The sequence below is a fragment of the Bos taurus genome, chromosome 8 (assembly GCF_002263795.3).
Source record: "Bos taurus isolate L1 Dominette 01449 registration number 42190680 breed Hereford chromosome 8, ARS-UCD2.0, whole genome shotgun sequence".
NCBI classification, from domain to species: Eukaryota; Metazoa; Chordata; class Mammalia; order Artiodactyla; family Bovidae; genus Bos; species Bos taurus.
The window spans coordinates 101515266-101535877 of NC_037335.1; the positions used below are offsets into that span (position 1 = coordinate 101515266).

The 20612-nt window shown below is 40.4% G+C and overlaps 1 protein-coding gene across 7 annotated transcripts in view; it reads right to left on the minus strand.

The window, feature by feature from the left end:
• SUSD1 (sushi domain containing 1) overlaps positions 1-20612 on the minus strand; it is a 154855-nt gene that overhangs the window by 56002 nt on the left and 78241 nt on the right. For 6 of the 7 annotated variants that reach the window (XR_009495750.1, XM_002689945.7, XM_059889564.1 and 3 more), the window contains 3 exons: positions 20160-20346; positions 11659-11768; positions 6990-7182 (listed from right to left, as the gene is read on the minus strand). Coding sequence is in view for 6 of the 7 variants with exons in the window: in XM_002689945.7 (XP_002689991.2) it covers positions 6990-7182; positions 11659-11768; positions 20160-20346 (490 nt within the window). In the remaining variant the exon portion in view is untranslated. The remainder of the gene's footprint in view (positions 1-6989; positions 7183-11658; positions 11769-20159; positions 20347-20612) is intronic. The other variant, XM_059889563.1, reaches the window with a different exon arrangement.

Here is a 20612-nt window from a genome sequence, read left to right on the forward strand (position 1 = left end):
GGCTTGGAGAATTTTGAGCATTACTTTACTAGCGTGTGAGATGAGTGCAATTGTGTGGTACTCTGAGCATTCTTTGGCATTGCCTTTCTTTGAGATGGAAATGAAAACTGACCTTTTCCAGTCCTGCGGCCACTGCTGAGTTTTCCAAATTTGCTGGCATATTGAGTGTAGCACTTTCACAGCATCATCTTTCAGGATTTGAAATAGCTCAACTGGAATTTCATCACCTCCACTAGCTTTGTTCATAGTGATGCTTCCTAAAGCCCACTTGACTTCACATTTCAGGATGTTTGGCTCTAGTCCAGTGATCACACCATCATGGTTATCTGGGTCATGAAGATCTTTTTTGTACAGTTCTTCTGTGTATTCTTGCCACCTCTTCTTAATATCTTCTGCTTCTGTTAGGTCCATACCATTTCTGTCCTTTATTGTGCCCATCTTTGCATGAAATGTTCCCTTGGTATCTCTAATTTTCTTGAAGAGATCTCTAGTCTTTCCCATTCTATTACTTTCCTCTATTTCTGTGCATTGATCACTGAGGAAGGCTTTCTTATCTCTCCTTGCTATTCTTTGGAACTCTGCACTCAGATGCCTATATCTTTCCTTTTCTCCTTTGCTTTTCACTTTTCTTCTTTTCTCAGCTATTTGTAATACCTCCTCAGACAACCATTTTGCCTTTTTGAATTTCTTCTTCTTGGGGATGGTTTTGATTACTATCTCCTGTACAATGTTGTTATCCCAGATAGAAAACCACAATAAGGAAAAGGAGATATATCCAAATGTAACTGCTCTAAAGAGACTAGAAAAGGTAGAAATACTCACTAGGTCAGGGTAATGGCTGAAAATCATCAAAGAGAAGAATAAAGGGACTATTCTGGAGAAAAAACAAAATGATCCCCCAAAAGGTGGGATCAGAGTTAAGTATTATTCTATCAAGAAGGGTCCTCTGACAGTTTTAAATAGGTAACCCAGTGTAAGCACTAATAGAGAACTTTTCAGTAACTGGAGTTGTGGTACTATGTAGCTACAGAAAATGTGACATATTTAATAAGAGAAAGACTAGAAAGATCAGTGTAGGATTCTTCAGGCATCATTAAGTGAGTTTCCAGGTGACATTGTTCTTACAGCTGAAACACCAGGTATGGCACAGACTACAAGAAGTCTGCCCGGGAAATACACGGATTTAAAACTTGAAAAGAAGGAGCAGAAAGCAGAGATGTAAGGAGGATTCAGGGTGCCTGACCCTTGATCAGGCTCAGGCTGAGGTCACAGACTGAACTGAACAGAAATAAATACCTCCTAACAAGAGGGAAGGTGGGAAGAATTTATTTGAATACTGACTGAGGCAAGGCATCACTCTTGCTCTATGAAGACCTCACAGGTAGAATCCAAAGTTATATGTTAGGAGAACAAACATCGAAGTACGAAAACAAAAAGCAAATATAGAGAAGGTAAGTACTAATCTATAGCAAAAGGTATTAGCCAGGCCTGGGGAAGAAGAAGGAATAGAAACAGCTGGCATGGAGGGTTGAACGCTTAACACTCAGCTAGCCTGACGGAGCAGAAGGGAACACTTAGGAGGCCCTGGAACATTGGAGGATTATCCCTCCCAACGCAGTAAAGGAAAGGGTGGTAGGAAGGAGTGCTTCGGTTCCCATCAAAGAAACACGGGCAGTTCAAGTCTTAGAAATTCAGTTCTAAGGAAAGGTGGGGTTTGGGTGAAAAACCACTAACCTAGGAGACTTCCTGACCACATCAGACCAATGAAAGCACAAGTTCCAGAAACTCAACAGCAGCCCAAGGATCAGAGGAGGGTAATTTTCCAGGAAAGACAAAGGAAACTTCTTAACCAGGAAGCAGGACTCAGAAGCAAGTCATTCAATAATAGGAAGTCATTTGGATTAGAACAATTATTGGGAGCTTTCTGGGTACAGAGAAATTCAGAGAAAAGAGCAGGAAGTTGGGACTGTGTTGCAAGACATTACATTTCTTTCTTTCTTTCTTTTTTAACGACTATGAGTTTATTGCAGTACTTTTCTCCCCATTTGGCATGTACCCTCCTTTCTGTATATAGAAGTATAGTTAATTTACAATTTTGTGTTAGTATCAAGTGTACAGCAAGGTGATTCAAATATACAATTTATATATATATATATATGTATATATATACATATCAGTTCAGTTCAGTCCCTCAGTCGTGTCCGACTCTGCGTACACACACACACATATATATACTTTTCAGATTCTTTTCCATTAAACGTTATTACAAGATATTGAATACAGTTCTCTGTGCTATACAGTAGGTCCTCGTTGTTTCCCTACCTTATATATGTTGTTGCTGCTGCTGTTGAGTGGCTAAGTTGGGTCTGACTTTAGCGACCCTATGGACTGTAGCCTGCCAGGTTCCTCTGTCCATGAGATACTGCAGGGCCATTTCCTTCTCCAGGGGATCTTCCCAACCCAGAGACTGAATCCCAGTCTCCTGCATCTCCTGATTGGCAGGAAGATTCTTTACCTAGAATCAGGTAAAGATTCTAGATTTATCTGAGCCAACAGGGAAGCCCTACCTTATATATAGCAGCGTGTATATGTTAATCCCAAGTTCTTCATTTATCTGTGCCCCTTGCCCCCACTGGAGCTTCCCAGATGGCTCAGTGGTAAAGAATCCACCTGCCAATGCAGGAGACATGGGTTCAATCCCTGGGTCAGGAAGATCCCCTGGGGAAGGAAATGGCAACCCTCTCCAGTATCCAATGGACAGAGAAGCCTGGCAGGCTACGGTCACTGAGGTTTCAAAAGACTCATTATGGTTGCAAAAGAGTCAGGCACGACTTAGCAACTAAACACCACCGCCTGCTGCCTGCCATCCCTCTCTGGCAACCATTAGTTTGTTTTCCACGTCAGAGAGTCCATTTCTGTTTAAGACAATGCGTTTCACTTGAAGAGTTTCCTACTATAGATATGGATGCCCTGCTTACAGAGAAAGGAGGCTCTTTCACTACACAGATCAAGGTCTTTAGCAACGGTAGAGGGTGGGAGAAACAGGGCCTGAAGGAGAAATGAAAATACAAGGTTCTAAATACATGGGATAGATAACAAGAAAGACCTGGAGCCCCCATGGGCAAAGTTCCAAAATGTTCAGAGAGAGCAGATTTCCTCCTCCTATATAACAGATGAGCAGCCTAAGGTCAGACGGAATCCAAGGAACTTTATGAAAAGAGATTTCCCAAATTAAGTTGAAACTCATGGGGGGTGGACTTCTGATTGCTTAGTGACCCATAGAGGCTGACACATCCCACGGTCGATTATACTCACTGTGGATAATCTGGGGTCCACCTTGCAAAGGAGGAGATAACAATAGCCTCACTTTCTCAACTTGGCAACAAGACCCCCTCATTAAACTCAAGCTAGAGACTGCATCTCCTGCCACTTTCTCCAACCCACTCTGCTCCAGCCATGCTGGCTTCCCTGATGTTCCCAGAACATGCCAAGGACATGCCTGTCACACGGTGTTCCCCTCACTTCCTTCAAACCTGTACTTAAACGTCTCTTTACAATAGAGGCCCTCCCTGACCATCAACTGCCACTCCCTTTGCCAAATTTTATTCATCTTACCACTTAGCCCCACCTAACATATGATATATTTCCTTACTTGTTTATCTGTCTCCTCTCCAACCTCCTGACTCCAACCCCATGACAGCTGAGACTGTTTTATTGCTGCTGCATTGTCAGCGACCAGAACCTGCCTGACACACAATAGATAAGAAATGAACATTTATTCAATGAATGCATTTACACACCCATGGCGCTTGAAGCCTCTGCTCACAGTCCAAGGCTGACAAAAGCAAGGTGGGTCTGGACGAACACGCGCTGGTTCTGGGAACTAAATTTTTCTTTTTTTCGAGCACTAATATTTAGTTAAAAGCAGTAGATGCACCGATTAAAAATGAGGGCCCTGGAGCCAGGCTGGGTTCAAATCCCACTTGTACCACTCACGAGTTTTGTGATCTTGGGCTTGCAGCTTAACTTTCTCTGTGCCTCATGGTCCTTATCTGTAAAAGGGGAATAATAGCAATGCCTTCCTCAGAAGGTTGGGTGGGCTCGGGTTGACTCAAGGAAAGCACTTTGAACAACGGCTGCGCATCTTCAGTGCTCAGAAAGCAAAGTTAGAGCTGATGCTGTGTATAAAATAGACAACTGATGAGAACCGACTGCGCAGCTCAGGGGACTCTGCTCAGCGCTCTGTGGTGACCCAAATGCGAAGGAAATCCAAGAAACAGGGGATCTCTGTATACGTATAGCTGATTCACCTCACTATACAGTAAAAACTAACACAGCATTGTAAAGCAACTACATTCAAATAAAAATTAATTTAAACAAATGAGTAAATAAAGCTAGCACTGTCATCATCACTACTACATCATTACATCATTATTATGTAATATAATAATGTATATAATATTATATTATGTAATATAATATGTAACATAATTACATTATGTAATATAATAATGTATATAATATTATATTACATTATGTAATATAATATGTAACATAATTACATTATGTAATATAATCATGTATATAATATTATATTACATTATGTAATATAATATGTAACATAATTACATTGTGTAATATAATAATGTATATATTATTATATTACATAAAATATTATGTATTATATTACATAATATTATATTACATAAATATTATGTAATATAATAACATATTACATCATCATGTAATATAATGTACATATTATGTACATTATTATGTACTAGGAACTCTGTTAAACATTTTGCTTGAATTATGTCACATAACGAATCACGCAGAAGGTAACTGAGGCCCAGGAGCAAGACAAACATATCTAATCCACGGGGTTTTTCTCACTGACATTCACACAACATAAAATTAACCACTTTAATGTATACAATTCAATGATACTTAGTACACTCACAGTGTTGTACAGCTGTCACCTAATTTTCCTTTTCAAAGTTCTGTAACTCTGGGCCTCACGTTGAGACATTGAAAGATGAAACTTGGGATAATTCAAGATTACTTCAACTTTGGAGGTACCTTAGTAATATAGGCTTTCCAGGTGGCTCAGTGATAAAGAATCCACCTGCCAAGGCAGGAGATCAACAGACGCAGTTTCAGTCCCTGGGTTGGGAAGATCCCTTGGAGGAGGAAATGGCAACCCGCTCCAGTATTCTTGCCTGGAGAATCCCATGGACAGAGAAGCCTGGTAGAGTACTACTGTTAATGGGGTCGAAAAGAGTTGGGCCCAACTGAGTGACTGAGCAGCACCTCCACCAAGAAGTCACGTCTATTACAAAAAACAAGATTTCTAGGATGTAACAGCTAGAACACACTCTCCATCACAAGCAGGCCACTCTGACAGAGACTTTGCAGAGAAAACACTGGGGAGGAAAGAACCTGGGACTCGAGTGCCTTTACATATTAATTTACAAGGAGAAGTAGGTGTTAATTTCAGACTTTCATTCCTCTGAGGATTGAACAGTTGGAGGAAATGTATATTCAAATTCTGGAAATGGATGTGGGGGCTAGGTTTATGCTGTGAGGAGGAATTCATCTTGCAATGTGTGTTGATACCAAGCATAATCTGAGATGGAAAATAAAATAGTGAATTTTCATTCTCCTGTACTGCATGGCCCTCACTTGTGTCTATTATATTTCAGAGCCTTCCAAGTACAAAGACCGAAGTGTTCACTCTCGACCCGCAAAGATAAGTGGGTGAACAGGATAAAGGCCTCAGGAAGGTAGGAGCAAGACCTATCTTACTCTACTGCTTTCCTTCAAAGGGGGCAGCATCTCTGCCCGGCTGTCCATAGATTTGTCCCTTAAACCCTACTGATAAAAGAACAAAAGAAATTAATTGTAGAAGGACTTCCCTGGCAGTCCAGTGGTTAAGACTCAGCACTTCCAATGCAGTGGGTGCGAGTTTGAATCCCAGGGACAGAGGAGCCTAGTGGGCTGCCGTCTATGGGGTCGCACAGAGTTGGACACGACTGAAGCGACTTAGCAGGAGCAGCAACAGCAGCAGGGAACTAAAGATGCTGAATGCCCTGCTGCTGCTGCTGCTGCTACAGCACGTCAAAAAAAAAAAAAAAATCAATTAATTGTAGCGACATCAGCATTTCTTGCCACTAGGGGGAGCTGTGGAGTTGACACAGCCGCTTCTACTGGGAAAGGAAATCAACCCTGAGTATTCATTGGAAGGACAGATGCTGAAACTGAAGCTCCAATACTTTGGCCACCTGATGTGAAGAGTCGACTCATTGGAAAAGATTCTGATTCTGGGAAAGACTGAAGGCAGGAAGAGAAGGGGGCAACAGAGGATGAGATGGTTGGATGGCATCACTGACTCAATGGACACAAGTTTGAGCAAGCTCCAGGAGAGAGTGAAGGACAGGGCAGCCTGCTGTGCTGCAGTCTATGGGGTCGCAAAGAGTGACACAACTGAGCGGCTAAACAGCAACAACACAAGCCACAGGGGAAGGAGCCTAATCTGCTTTAGGCCACTGTTCTCTGTGTTGCGTTAATGTGCTTGTATGAGACCCAGTCACCTGGCCTCCTTGTCCCTCCAATGCCCGACACAGTGGAGCTCACACTTCCGAACTCCTGGAAGCTGGTTCTAGTTGCCCAAATGTCTACCTTTAGGTTTCAGCTGTCTTAAATTTGAGGCGAAAGATAGAAAACCTTACACAATGCTCGATCCATTACTCCTAGAGATTCCTGAGTAAATCATTCAGTTCCTGGTCTGTATCCTCTCTGAGCCTGCACCCCTGTGGGGGAGGGAAGATTCAGAGACCTTGTACCCCAGACAAAACTGGCAGTTTGTTAGACCGAGAACCCAGGTCTCTTGCCTCCAAGACTAGCATTCTTTATGCTCCCCCATGTTGTGTAGTTCAATACACATTTAACTTGTTGTCTTAAGACCCCAAACAGAAAGACACCCCACCTACCTGCTGGTGCGGTGGTTACTGTTGTTTGCACTGATGGCCGCTCCGGAGATCCCAGGAGGGTGACATTCACCGAGTAGTCAGTTGCTGGATACAGATCTAAACACACCACTGCCGTCTGTTCCCTCGTAGTAAAGTTAAACGATGTTGCGTGATAAAAAGTATTCAGATACCACCTTCTACCTAGAACTTTAAACTGTCATGAGATTAAAAGAAAGGGATCCATTAAATTTGTTTGGCTTGCAGATACCTATACTACAAGCAAAATGGAAAGAAAGCAAGGAGCTTCCTTCTACTTATCCTCACCCCCAGAGAATTATTTTTAATACAATAGCAAGCTAAACTGGGTGACAGCTTTACAAAGTTACCCTACCTAGCCTATGCAACCTCCCCCTCAACCAGCTATAAGACTAAGCTTAAAATGCATAACTACATCTCAGATGAACCAAATGTCAAGCTGCTGCTACTGCTGCTGCTAAGTCGCTTCAGTCGTGTCTGACTCTGTGCGACCCCATAGACGGCAGCCTACCAGGCTTCCCGTCCCTGGGATTCTCCAGGCAAGAACACTGGAGTGGGTTGCCATTTCCTTCTCCAATGCATGAAAGTGCAAAGTGAAAGTGAAATCGCTCAGTCGTGTCCGACTCTAGCGACCCCATGAACTGCAGCCTACCAGGCTCCTCCGTCCATGGGATTTTCCAGGCAAAAGTACTGGAGTGGGGCCACCACCAACTCAAGATGTACATATAATATAGGGGCTTATAAAGGAAAAAAAAATGTAAAAGTCCCAGATCATATGATCATCTGGTGCTTTAGCTGGACGTACATATTTTTAGAGTTTCCTTTGATGCTGGTGTCACTGACTCTTCCATCCTCTACCCTTCTTCATCACAGCCATTCTTCACCTGGCTCATTGAGAGATTCCTCTCTCCCCGACAGAGGCAAGCATTCCTAGCATTCTCTTGGGTAACATGAAAGTCCTTATATAGATAAGCCATCAAAACTTGGTCTCAGAGTGCCTTGAGTTCACTGCTGTGAAGTTCCTCCACTCCACCTGAGCTACCCATATCCACAGCCTAGACTGTGTCCTCCTCTGAGCTGCTCCACCAGGATCTCCTAATCCCCTATTCTTCTGAACCACTTGCTCCCACTCTGATTGCTCTCACGAAATCCCCTAAGACTTCCTCACTCAAAACTGTCTACTAATATTCTAACACCCCCACTCTCAGCTTCCCTACCTATCTCAAAAAAAACCAAACCATTGTTATATCACTTCTACTGCTCTCCTTGCCTGATACCCTCAATGCCCTTACCCTTTTCTTCTCAATATCACCCACTCTTGACAATTGAAAGCACTCAGAACAGCCAGACGTTTGACCTCACCCACGTCTACATTTAGACTGCTGCCATCTGCTGGAGAAAAACCTCACAACTATGGAGGCTGCATTTAGTCTGTCTCATTCTAAACTACCTGTATTTCAGTCTATAAACAAAAATTACTTCCTAGTTAACAAACTTGAAATCACACGGTTTGAATAATTTTATAGTCCTTTTACTTAACAACATATTATAAAATTTTCTCTATCATTAAATAATCCTACAAATGGATAGAGTGCCTGTTACTTGCCAGCCAGAGTATACAGTGTTGGGTATACAGCAGTAAATAAGATACAGGTCCCAACCTCAAGGAACTCACAGGTAAGTATCCAGGCAAATAAAATACACAGGAATAAGTGTTACAACACATGAGGCTGGAGGAGTACCCAGGAGGGCCACCTGACCTTCCTCCTTAGGGATCAGGGAAGGCTTCCTCATCTTAATTGTGGACTGAAGGGGAAATTGGCATTACCCATGTGAGTTGCAGATGTGAAAAGTCAGGATAGGAAAAACAATTCAAAGAAGGGATGGCATTTTGGGGAAGAAGTCAGAGAAGGCCTCCCACCAGGGATATGACCAAGCTGATCACTGCAGGACAAGCAGGAGTTAGCCAGGTACAATGAGGGAAAGAAGGGTTTTGCAGGTAGAGAGTCACATATGTGAAGACACAGTGCTAAAGGGAGCACAGGAAGCTGGTAGGGGGTGGGGTACGGGACCCAGAGCTTAGAGAATAGATTAGCCCTAACTAAGTCGACTCAGGAGTCTTGGGAGACGGAGACGGTCACGGAAGTCAAGACAATGGGTAAGACACCCAAAGACAGGTACGTTAGGACAAGAGAACAGGGAAGGCACAGCCTTGGGGTAATCAAATTTAAGGCACAGACAGAAGAGAGATCTTGTAAAGGAGACTGAGAGGGCTCAGACCAGAAGAGATAAAGAGACTATTTCAGTGCGAATATTGGTCCACAGCAGCAAATGCTGTCCAGCGGGAAGCAGAAGCTATTTCGAGTCTGATAGTGTTTGATCCGATGAATGTACGATTATTTATTGGAACAAATCCCTATTAATGGACATTTAAGTTGTTTTCAATTTCCCCTAATATAAATAAAGCTTCAGAGGATAGTTTAACCTTTCTGTGTATGTCTGCATAATAAATTATAGTATATGTCTGAAAATTTACTGATAGACCCTAACAAGTAACCATTCTGGAAAGTCATGCCAATTTAAGTGCCCACAGCTGTGTGTAACAGGATTCACTCCAAGTTTATAGAAAGACTATGGTAACTCATGGTTTATATTTTTTTTGAGGCATAACACATGCTCATGTGTGTTTTGGCAGTAAGCATATTCTCTTTTGCAAACTCCCTTTGAATGTTCACTTCTTTCCAATGGATTCGTTAAGAGTGTTACACATGTTACTTAATCTTTGTCTGACATATTAAAAAAATAGCGATTTTTAAATTGAACTCTTTAATCATTTTAGTGTAGGCCATGAAGTAAGAATCATTTATCCTCTTAACCAAGGTGTTAACCAATTGTCTCCAAACCATTTATTTCTGTATTCATTTGAAAAACCATCTTTATTTTATATTAAATTACTTAGGTACCTGAATATATTTCTAGATCCAGTGTTCTTTCCAGTATAAAAATTTGAATATTTCACTCACCTGTTTATCCTTCAGTGCTTCCACACAGACATCAAAATAAGATTCAAGTTCAAAAGTACAGGAATCAAGGATGACCAGGCCACTACTCAGATTTTTGTCTCATTTCTTCCCATCTCCCGTGTTTTCTCTGTTCCTCCAAAAAGCCACATTCTCGATCATCCAATAAGCTACTCTACGTGCCCACGGTGCCCTTCTTCCACCTCACGCAACATCTTTCATCTGGTGAATTCCACTTACTGTCTATGACTCGGCATCATTTCTGATTCTTGTTAAAAGAAAACTGTACCTGAACATCATCTCCTATTCCATTTATTTACTTTTTATCAAAACTCTTATGATACCAAATTATAGTTGTCTGTTTACATGTATGCTTATATTAATTCAGACCGAATTTCCAGGTCCTAACACATGATATTCTTCTGGCAAACGGTTGATGAATTAATTCTAATTTAATACTTAGTCTACACTCTGCCAGATGATTTGCTAGGCACTAAACTGTATGAATGTGAGAGCTGGACTTTAAAGAAAGCTGAGTGCCAAAGAATTGATGCTTTTGAACTGTGGTGTTGGAGAAGACCCTTGGACTGCAAAGAGATCCAACCAGTCCATCCTAAAGGAAATCAGTCTTGAATATTCATTGGAAGGACTGATGCTGAGGCTGAAACTCCAATACTTTGGCCACCTGATGTGAAGAACTGAATCATTGGAAAAGACCCTGATGCTGGGAAGGATTGAGGGCGGGAGAAGGGGACGACAGAGGATGAGATGGCTGGATGGCATCACCGACTCAATGGACATAAGCTTACTCAAGTAAGCTCCGAGAGTTGGTGATAGACAAGGAGGCCTGGTGTGCTGCAGTCCATGGGGTCTCAAAGAGTCGGACACGACTGAGCAACTGAACTGAACTGAACTGAACAAAATTAGAAAGTTCCAAGCAGCTACCTGGAGAATTTCTCTGAATATAAAGCCATCTAAGTGTAGATACTCTTTCTCCCCAGTAAATAGAAAAGGTAAATGAGATATGAATGTCACTTTTTTAAAAAATATTAATTTTTCAAGTACTAGGAACTCTGTTATGCTGTATGAGAATTTGGATTGGGTGACTGCAACCGGACAGAATGAATGCAGTGGGGTAGAATGAAGATCAGTCTGAGGCAAATTTGCAAAATTTGCCTGAACTGAACTGAAACTGACACAAAAATAACAAATCTCAGTTCCTACCTGATTACACTCACAATTTTACTTGAGATTTGTGATATTTATAAATTCAAGTTAAATGAGAACCAACAGCCCTGCAAGAAGTTTCTTAAAAACCCACCTCCATGTATGAATTTGATGACAAAATCAGCTGCAACTAATATACCAAAATATTAATAACATACAATATATATGAAATATCAGAGAAAATGATAGCAAATCATTAAAATTAAATATATATATATATATATAGTATCTTCCTTCAATTTAGTTCCTCACTTGCAGCTGTCTTGCATCCATCTCTAGAAATAAGAATTAAACAATCTAGAAGTTCATTCCATTCGTGTGTTTAAATACTCTGGATCCCCACTTGGAGAGCACCCAAATATTTAAGTGACACAATTTATTAAGAATAGCATAAGAGATCTTCTTACTTGATACACTCGTTCTGATCCAACTTTCCTAGAATGCCTGTTCAATTTCAAGCAAACTTCATTAAATATTGAAATATTGAAAATCCCATCATCTTCTAAGAGATCATCACCTAAATGATAAGAAAGAACACAGGGAAATGTTGCTAGTAAAACATACCATGATAAAGGACAACTGCAACTCCGAGAGCCAACAGAATGTTTAACAGCAGAAGCATCAAACCTGGCTCCAAGTTCTGGCTCCACAGCTTCTTAACTGCATGACCTTAGCTAAGTCACTTAACCCCTCTGGCCCTCAATTTCCTATTTGTGCAATCAAGCAATCCATGTTACTTTTTTTATATCACAAGCATAAATAATGTATATATATTTTTAAACGGTTGTAGGACTTTCCTTGGGGCTCAGTGGTCAAGAATACACCTGCCAATGTAGGGGATGTGGGTTCGATCCCTGGTCCGGGAAGATTCTGCATGCTGGAGCGACTAAGCCTAGGTGCCACAACTGCTGAGCCAGGGTACCTAGAGTCTGTGCTCTGCAACAAGAGAACTCAAGGCAACGAGAAGCCTGAACACTGAAACTAGAAAGGAGTCCTCACTCATCGCAACTAGAGAGAGCCCCGTGTGCAGCAACAAAGACCCAGAGCAGTCAAAAATCAATAAATAATAATAAAATAAATGAAACTATTGTTAACCAATAAAGGTGTGAGATTTTAGAAAGTTAATCCTATCATTTGGATTGTCCCATAAGTAAAATGTCATGAAGGTAAGTATCTCAATAGGCAGAAAGTCTGAGAATAAGGAGAAAGCTGAATAAAAGTAAAGGTCAGGGATTAGAACTCTTAGAGCAAATGTTTCCAACCTAGAAGATGACCAGAAAGTAGATGACCAAGCAAGATGTTTGTTCTCAGCAGACAGTATTTCCAGGGCTCCTTAGATGAGGGCTAAGGCAGTAAAATAATCAAGAAGCAGATGTATTTCCATCCCTGTATAGAAGAAAAGTAATTTCATTCCTCCTGCAGTCTAATTCATTCCTTCGATGTTCTATTTTCTTAAGGCAGTTAAAACAACAAAAAAAAGAAGTTTGTTAAGACCCCACAGAGAGTCTAGTAATACCAAGGCTAATTTTCAAGAAAAAAGCAGATTTCCTAACAAACAAGTCTGGACATTTTCTACAAATGTGAAAAAGCTTCAATGTTTAGCAGAGAGAAGCTTTTTATAACAACCTTTCATGTGTATTTCTCCCACTGGAGTCTTTGCTACCTAAGAAGAAATAATGATAGCAATAAACTTTTGTCTTCAAAATCAGAATTGTCCATTTCAAATTTTAAATATCACTGACAGAGGCAGCACCAGGCAATCAGCTTGGAGAAAATAGTCTTGGCTGGATGGAGGAGCTTGGTGGGCTGCAGTCCATGGGGTTGCGAAGAGTCAGACACGACTGAGCGACTTCACTTTGACTTTTCACTATCATGCATTGGAGAAGGAAATGGCAACCCACTCCAGTGTTCTTGCCTGGAGAATCCCAGGGACGGGGGAGCCTGGTGGGCTGCCGTCTATGGGGTCGCACAGAGTCAGACATGACTGAAATGACTTGGCAGCAGCAGCAGCTCTTATTGGAAGATGTAAAAATATGGTTATGAGAAAGAATTTGAAGACCTATCACAAGTGCTCTCTGATACCTTCACAACTTTCATTTTTAAGACTGCATAAGGATACCAGAAACAAAAATTGCCCCATGTATGCATGTGGTTTTGAGGCATACCAAGTAAACCTGTGTGAGCAATACCACATACAGTATATGTCTGTACACAAACAGAACATAAAGCAGAAGTATTGTCTGCAGAGTTCCTGTCTCAATATGATTTTCCCACTTATATCCCTTATGGTCTGAGAACAAAGGCATCTGGTTCCCACTTCCCACCCCCAACCCTGAGAATTGACGGAGAGTAGTAAAAATGGGTCAATTTGCATCTGGGTTGGAAAGAAGGGTTGACTGCCATCTATAAGGCAGAAACATGAAGATATTTCTACATAGCTCAGCGTGGAAGAATCTGGGCAAAGAAAAAGGCTGAGAGCTCTGTGCAATATGCTTTCCAAGCAAAGGAACAGGGTCCCAAAATCTCAACGGAAGGAACAGGGTGGACTGGTGCCCATAGAGTTGGGGCTGGAAGCAAGGACTTCTCCAGCTGGAGCCCCTTAACCTGGTGGCTCCCAATCCTAAATGCCCATCAGCAGATCTACAGGAAAGCTTGGACACTGGTGGGTTTTTTTTTCTTCTTTTCTTTTTCTAACTCAGCAGGCAATTCTGATAAGCACCCAGGCTACATACACTGTTTGTTCTCACTACTTTTACTTCTAATAATAATAGTCTCTCGTTAGCACAATGGAGATCATTAACAGAGAAGGACTTCTAAGTGGAGGCCTGGGGCTCTGGAGGTTCCATTTGACAGAGAGCTGTGGTCGGCAAAAGGGGAGACTTGTTCCTTCCAGCCTTTGTAGGCGAAGGTCCATATGAAGCCAGGTGATGCTGAGCTGACGCAAGAGCTACAGTTTTATTGATCCAAGATAGCCAAGTGTTCAATCAGGGCAGGAGGCTTTCTTGCAGCTGCTCCTCAAAGGACACTGGATCATCCAACCATCAGTAAATCCTTCAAGATGAGATCTGAGATAAGCATATCAATATTATCCAATAAGAAGGAAGACCAAAGGGAATGCCATCCATTTTATTATGAAGGGAATATCGATCCTAAATAAAACTTTAAAAAACATATTTATTTACTTATTTATTTATTTGACTGCCTCGGATCTAAGTTGCAGCATGCAAGATCTTTGTTCTCAGGGGAGATCTTTTCATTGGGATGCACGAACTGTCCAGTTGTGGCTCATGGGTTTCAGCATTTGTGGCTCACGGGCTTAGTTACCCCATGGCTTGTGGGATCTTAGTTCCCCTGTCAGGGATCGAACTTGTATCCTCCGTGTGGCAAGGTGAACTCTTTACCACTGGACCACCAGGGAAGTCCCTAAATAAAACTTTTACTTCCAAGGGTAAGTAATCATAATCAAGAAAGGGGGGAGCCTAAGAAATGATTCTACAAAGAAGAAGAGGGAGATCAAGCCTTGAAAGCAAAGAATGAAGACTGTTGAAAAAATATTGAGCAAAATAATGGCAAAACTCAGCAACATCTGTTTTGTACACTCAGTAAAAAATTTTAAAGATGTATTCAAACAGATAAAGGATGAGATGGTAGAAGAATGTGATAGCAGAGAGGAAACTGGTTGAGAGAGGCAGAAATAAAAGAGGAACTGGAAGAGACAAAAACCAAAAGGAAATGAAAGTGCAGCAGCAGAATTTAAAGTGCATCAGAAATGTCAACTCATAGACGCACAAATGCATCCAGAGAACAAACTTACTACATACTCACAGAGGGCAGAGGGAGAAGGCATGGATGTAAAAAAGAGAGAGAAAATGGAAGACCAATGCAGATAGACAAGGAATTCCACATAGGAGTATTTGAAGTGCAAAAACAAATGTCAACCACAAATCGGCACTTGCCACGGTTGCTCGTCACCTACCTCTACAAAGATTAAAGTATGTGCTGCTGCAGCAGCTGAACTGCAGCACCCGCTGAAGGAGTTCAGAGTGGAGAGCAGAAATGAGGCACTCTGTGCTCCCGGGAGACTGGCAGGGCAGGTCTTCAGATAGCTAGATATCCTCAGGAGCTGATTTTATGAGCCCAATTCTTATATCTCTTCATATCGAGAAAAGACCTAAAGTCCTTCTTGGTGAAGATTGTTTCTTGTGACTAGCAGAAGCTTCACGAGACAAGCAGAAACTTTCTACCAAAAAATCTGTACTTGATTCCATGTACTCCCCCTTTATCAAAATCACATATATAGTGTCTTTGGAACAGTTTGGAAGTTTCTCAGAGCTATCTGAGGTGCTGCCTCCCAAGCAGCAGTCCTCATACTGCCCCAAATAAAACTTAACTCTCAATTCTCACACTGTGCATATTTTTTTAAGTTGACACAAACAAACAAAAACAATACTCAGAGATTTAATGAAAGAAAATATTCTTAATGTGTAGATAGACTGAAATGTGAGGATCCAAAAACTTACAGGGCTGTAGGAAAACTCTGTGAAAAACATTAACATGTATATAACCCATGACTGAAACTTCATGAAAGAAAAGATTTCTGTCTCACTCACTATTGAATTCCCAATGCCCAAAACTGTCAAACACATAGTAAGTGGTCAATAAGCATTTACCACATGCACGAGTAAATGATTAAAGTCTGGAACTTCACATATAAAGAAAACTATGATATCCAGGCTGAAAAAGATCAGATTGTCTACATGGGATTGAAAAAAAAAAAAAATCACACCTTCAAATTCCTCTTTCAAAATTTTAAATTCCCAAAGCCAATGTGAAACCTCCAGGATTCTGACAACAAAGGTTTTGTCCAATAATTTTATCTTCAATCAAGCTCCCATTCACTTGTGAAGACAACAAAATGAGGTTCTCAGATAATCCTGGGCTCAGAAAGTATCCCATTCCTCAGTAAGAAAATAGAAATCATGATGCAGAAAGAGAAATAAAAATAGAGGAAAACAGGAAAACTTTGGTATGAAAGAACCGCTAGTAAACACTAAAACCATGAAAACATACAGCTGTTTATATAATTGTTATAAATATTGCTATAAGTTTATATAAAAATGAATTCTTAAAAGATGTAGTGCATGTTAAAAATTATTAAAAATAAGAGGCTGGCAATAAAAAGCTGTATTAAGCCAGTAGCAAAAGGAAAGCAAAAGGGGAAGGAATAAAAGGAAGTAAAAAATGCTAACTTCCTTGTCTTTTGGGGGGAGAAGTCAACATAATTCCAGTCTCGACACTGGTAATAAGAGAAATACACATTCAAATAGGATTTTTTTGTTTTTGTTTTTCAATGTGTAGTACCGAATAAAAGCAAGATCTCTACCGTCTGAATCACTGAGAAAAGAACATTTGTGCAGCAAAGAGAGAATGCAATAGACATAGCAACAAAGCATTAAAAAGAGAAAAAATTAAGATGACAGAAGAAAGGAAAACCATATCACAAACACTACTGTGTAAATGGATTAACTCTATTTTTCTTACAAACGTTTGCAACATATGCTATCTCCTCAAGTACATCCATAGCAGTATTATCCAGACAGATTTTAAGAAGAAAAGTGGGCAAAGGCATATCATGCAAGCAGAGCACAAAGAAGTCAAGAAAATCAGGGCAAAAAAATTATTAAATAGGCTAAAGTGAGCCACTTGTTAATAGTGCAAGTTAGAATCTACAATTAGGACATCAATCATGAACATAAATATCATAACATCAAAATGTGTGAGACAAACTATCAGAATGTACAAGACAAACTGAGAAGAATGGCAATCTAAATAAGCAAAAAATAATAACAACAACAAAAACAGAAGTTCTGAAAAGCCTTACCACTAAAGTTGATTGAAGACTAAGTCTTACCTCATTTAAAAGCAAACACTACACCCAGTATTGCAAAACTTTGCCAAATAGTAAACCCCAAGAAAATGTCAGCAAATCCCCCCCAAAGAATACTAAAATTGAAAAAAAAACAAACCTAAAAATCAACAGCAAAGTGTAAATGTTGAGAATATTTTAAACCTACCACTTGATACATACATAATTAATCTTTCAATCAATGGGGAAACCAAAATACCAAGTATATAATGCTTTGAAAGTAAAAATAAAGGGAACATATATTAACACCCTCATAAATAATTCTTCCATCAAGGGAAAATCAGAATAGCAATTACACCGTGTCTTGAAAGTAAAAATAAAGAGAATATGTATAAATGCCTAAGGAATTCCACCAAAGTTCAAATCCAGAAGGGAGAAAGAAGAACTGAAGACTTTTATCATCAAACAGAAAATAATGGAAATAAGTTGAACTATGCAATTAACTCAAGAATTTAGTAATAGAACAATATAATCAACTTAAGAGAATCCGGGAGAAGGAAATTTAAAAATGAGAGAAATTAATGAGATAAAAAATAATTTTAAAAACCCAGAAGATTATTCTTCAGGGAAAAGAATAGTAATGAAACAGACAACCCAAGCTAAGCAAAGCAAGTGTTAAAAAGAAAGAAACACAAAACTAGGAATCAAAATAACCTGGGAATATATAATCTATAACTCCAGAGGAGCTGTCAACAAACATTCCATTTGACATTCTGCCAATATATCATGTGAACGTACGGCAAAAACCACCACAATATTGTAAAGTAATTAGCCGCCAATTAAAATTTTTTTTTAATTTTAAAAAATTAAAAATAAATAGATAAAAAATAAAATCACAACTCAATGGGCATTTTCTAAGAAAGTATAAATTATAAAAATTGACTCAAGAATATGTAAGAAACACAAATCCCCAAAACCACAGAAGAAATTGACAGTCATCAAAGAATTATCTCCCAAAGGGATGAAACTTAAATGACATTATGAGCAAGTGTGTCCAGCTTTAAAGAAAGGGGATAATCCCGAAGTGATATAAACTCTTCCAGGGTATAAAAATATGGAAAACTTCCCAATTTATTTAACGAGAACTGGCATAACGCTAATCATGAAATCAGATGGCTAAATGTGCAGGATCTAAATGAACAGAATGACAAATCTTCGCATGAAGGCATAAATAAACAGGAAAGACAAAACTCGAGTAGATATGGAGAAAATGTAGAAATGTACCTTGTACCCAGTTGGGATAATTCAATATAAAGCCCAATCCTCACTAGATTAACTTGCAAATTTAATCTAGTTCCACTTAAAATTTCAGACAGAAGGAGGTCTGGAGACATTAACAGACTCAGCCAGGGTCACTCAACTCTTAAGCAGCAGAGTTAAGATGTAAATCCAGGTCTGTCTGAACCCAAAGACCATGCTTGCCCCAACTGAAATTAACTTGGAAAGGCTGAAGAGGATGTTAGTAAAAACAGCGGACAATGAACAGCAATCTGTCATTGACTGAACAGGGACAGATGAGTTTAGAGTCCTAGGATGATCTTTTTATTCCTAATAAATCTACAGTAGTTTATTGTTAACTTTGAATAATTTTCTCTAATTAGTTACCATATTAAATTGACAATATCTTTCCCTAACATAGTCTTTACTTAGAAATAAATCATTTTATTTCTATACAAGTACCCTGAGACCTATTTTGTATAATTTCATAGTCTGAATGATATTGTAAAGACTAACACACTTTTCATTTATTTCTGCCACATCCATGTTACTTCCCAGTTCCTAGCAGCAGCAATACCTAAAGGTTGAGTTTTCTTAAATTCAATTCAGTCACTCAGTCATGTCCGACTCTGAGCCCGGCTTCCCTGTCCATCACCAACTCCCGGAGCTTGCTCAGACTCATGTCCATTGAGTCGGTGATGCCATCCAACCATCTCATCCTCTGTCATCCCCTTCTCCTCCTGCCTTCAATCTTTCCCAACATCAGGGTCTTTTCTAATGAGTCAGTTCTTCACATCAGGTGGCCAAAGTATTGGAGCTTCAGCTTCAGCATCAGTCATTCTAATGAATATTCAGGACTGATTTCCTTTATGATTGACTGGTTGGATCTCCTTGCAGTCCAAGGGACTCTCAAGAGTCTTCTACAACACCACAGTTCAAAAGCATCAATTCTTCAGCACTCAGCTTCCTTTATGGTCCAACTTAAGTAGGTTTTCTTAAATAGGATATCAAATACCTAGCTGAAAACTACCTCAACTCATACAAGACAATAAATGACACCAATGGCTTCTCAAGGTTTGCTTTTAAAGAATTTAATTAATTTTGACATCCCACAACCAGAGTGCTGAAAAAAACTTATTGTAATTGTCATGATGATATAAAAATCCAGATGATATCTATGTGCCTTAGTGTTTATTACAACTTCCTGAGGCTCCTTCCCTCCAATCTGCTTTCCAACCAACTTCTACCCTCCTGCATCCTAAGGCTGCCTCCTCCTCTCCACCTGCTCACCCTCACTTTGAATCCCCACCCCTAATCAGTCCTGGGGTCACTTCTTATCCTAGATGTACAGCTCCTGGGTCAGCCTCCCTGGCTCCTCCTTTGTCATAGGCAAGAGTAAGAAATGACTTTTGAGTTTCCCACCAAAGATAAGCCAGATGGCTACCCTCTATTGCCGTGGACAACTGAAACAGAGGGCATCACTGCCTACTGCTGTCTTTTAAATGCCTTCTTGTTAACTTCCACGTCAACTAGAGGACCCAGCTGAGAATCCATACATCAGTGCCCATTCAGTCTGGCATCCTTAGGACAGGAATCTCTCCTACTAGCTCTGCTCTGGTTCTGACCCCTGGAGTAATTAACCCCTTGGCTGCAAACCTTAGAAAGTAACTGTGAACTCTCCTGACCTGTGGATTCTGAAGCACATTTCCCCACATCCTGCGCTTAGCATTCTCTAGGAGGAAATGAGACTTCACCTCCACCTACCAGCTGTCTGGAACTCAGTGACGGCTGGCACGGAGCGTCGGGGAGGGGCTGTAGAAATGTTCACGGTGTAGTTGGTGCCCGGGTACAGGTCTAGGCACACTTCTGGGGTCCTGCTCTCTGTGGTCAAATTAACTGTCTCCTCATGACCTGATTCCAGGGGGTCCAACCGCTGTCCTTTTATGTATATCTTTGTGAGGGGAAAAGACAAGAGAACCCACTGTGACTCCACTGCAAACAACCAAGAGAGATTTTGTAGTGGGGGAGACTACTCTCCTACTACTCCCTTTTATATTGCACTGCTCACCCCGGGGCAGGCAAACAGGGCGAACCTCTGCTATCTGGTCTCTGATGATGAAATCTGATCAGCCTGATAGTCCAGAAACCCTGAGAAGTGACATAAAATGGGGAGTTTCTCTAAGGAGTGCTATCCTGCACTCAAATGACCAGCGATCA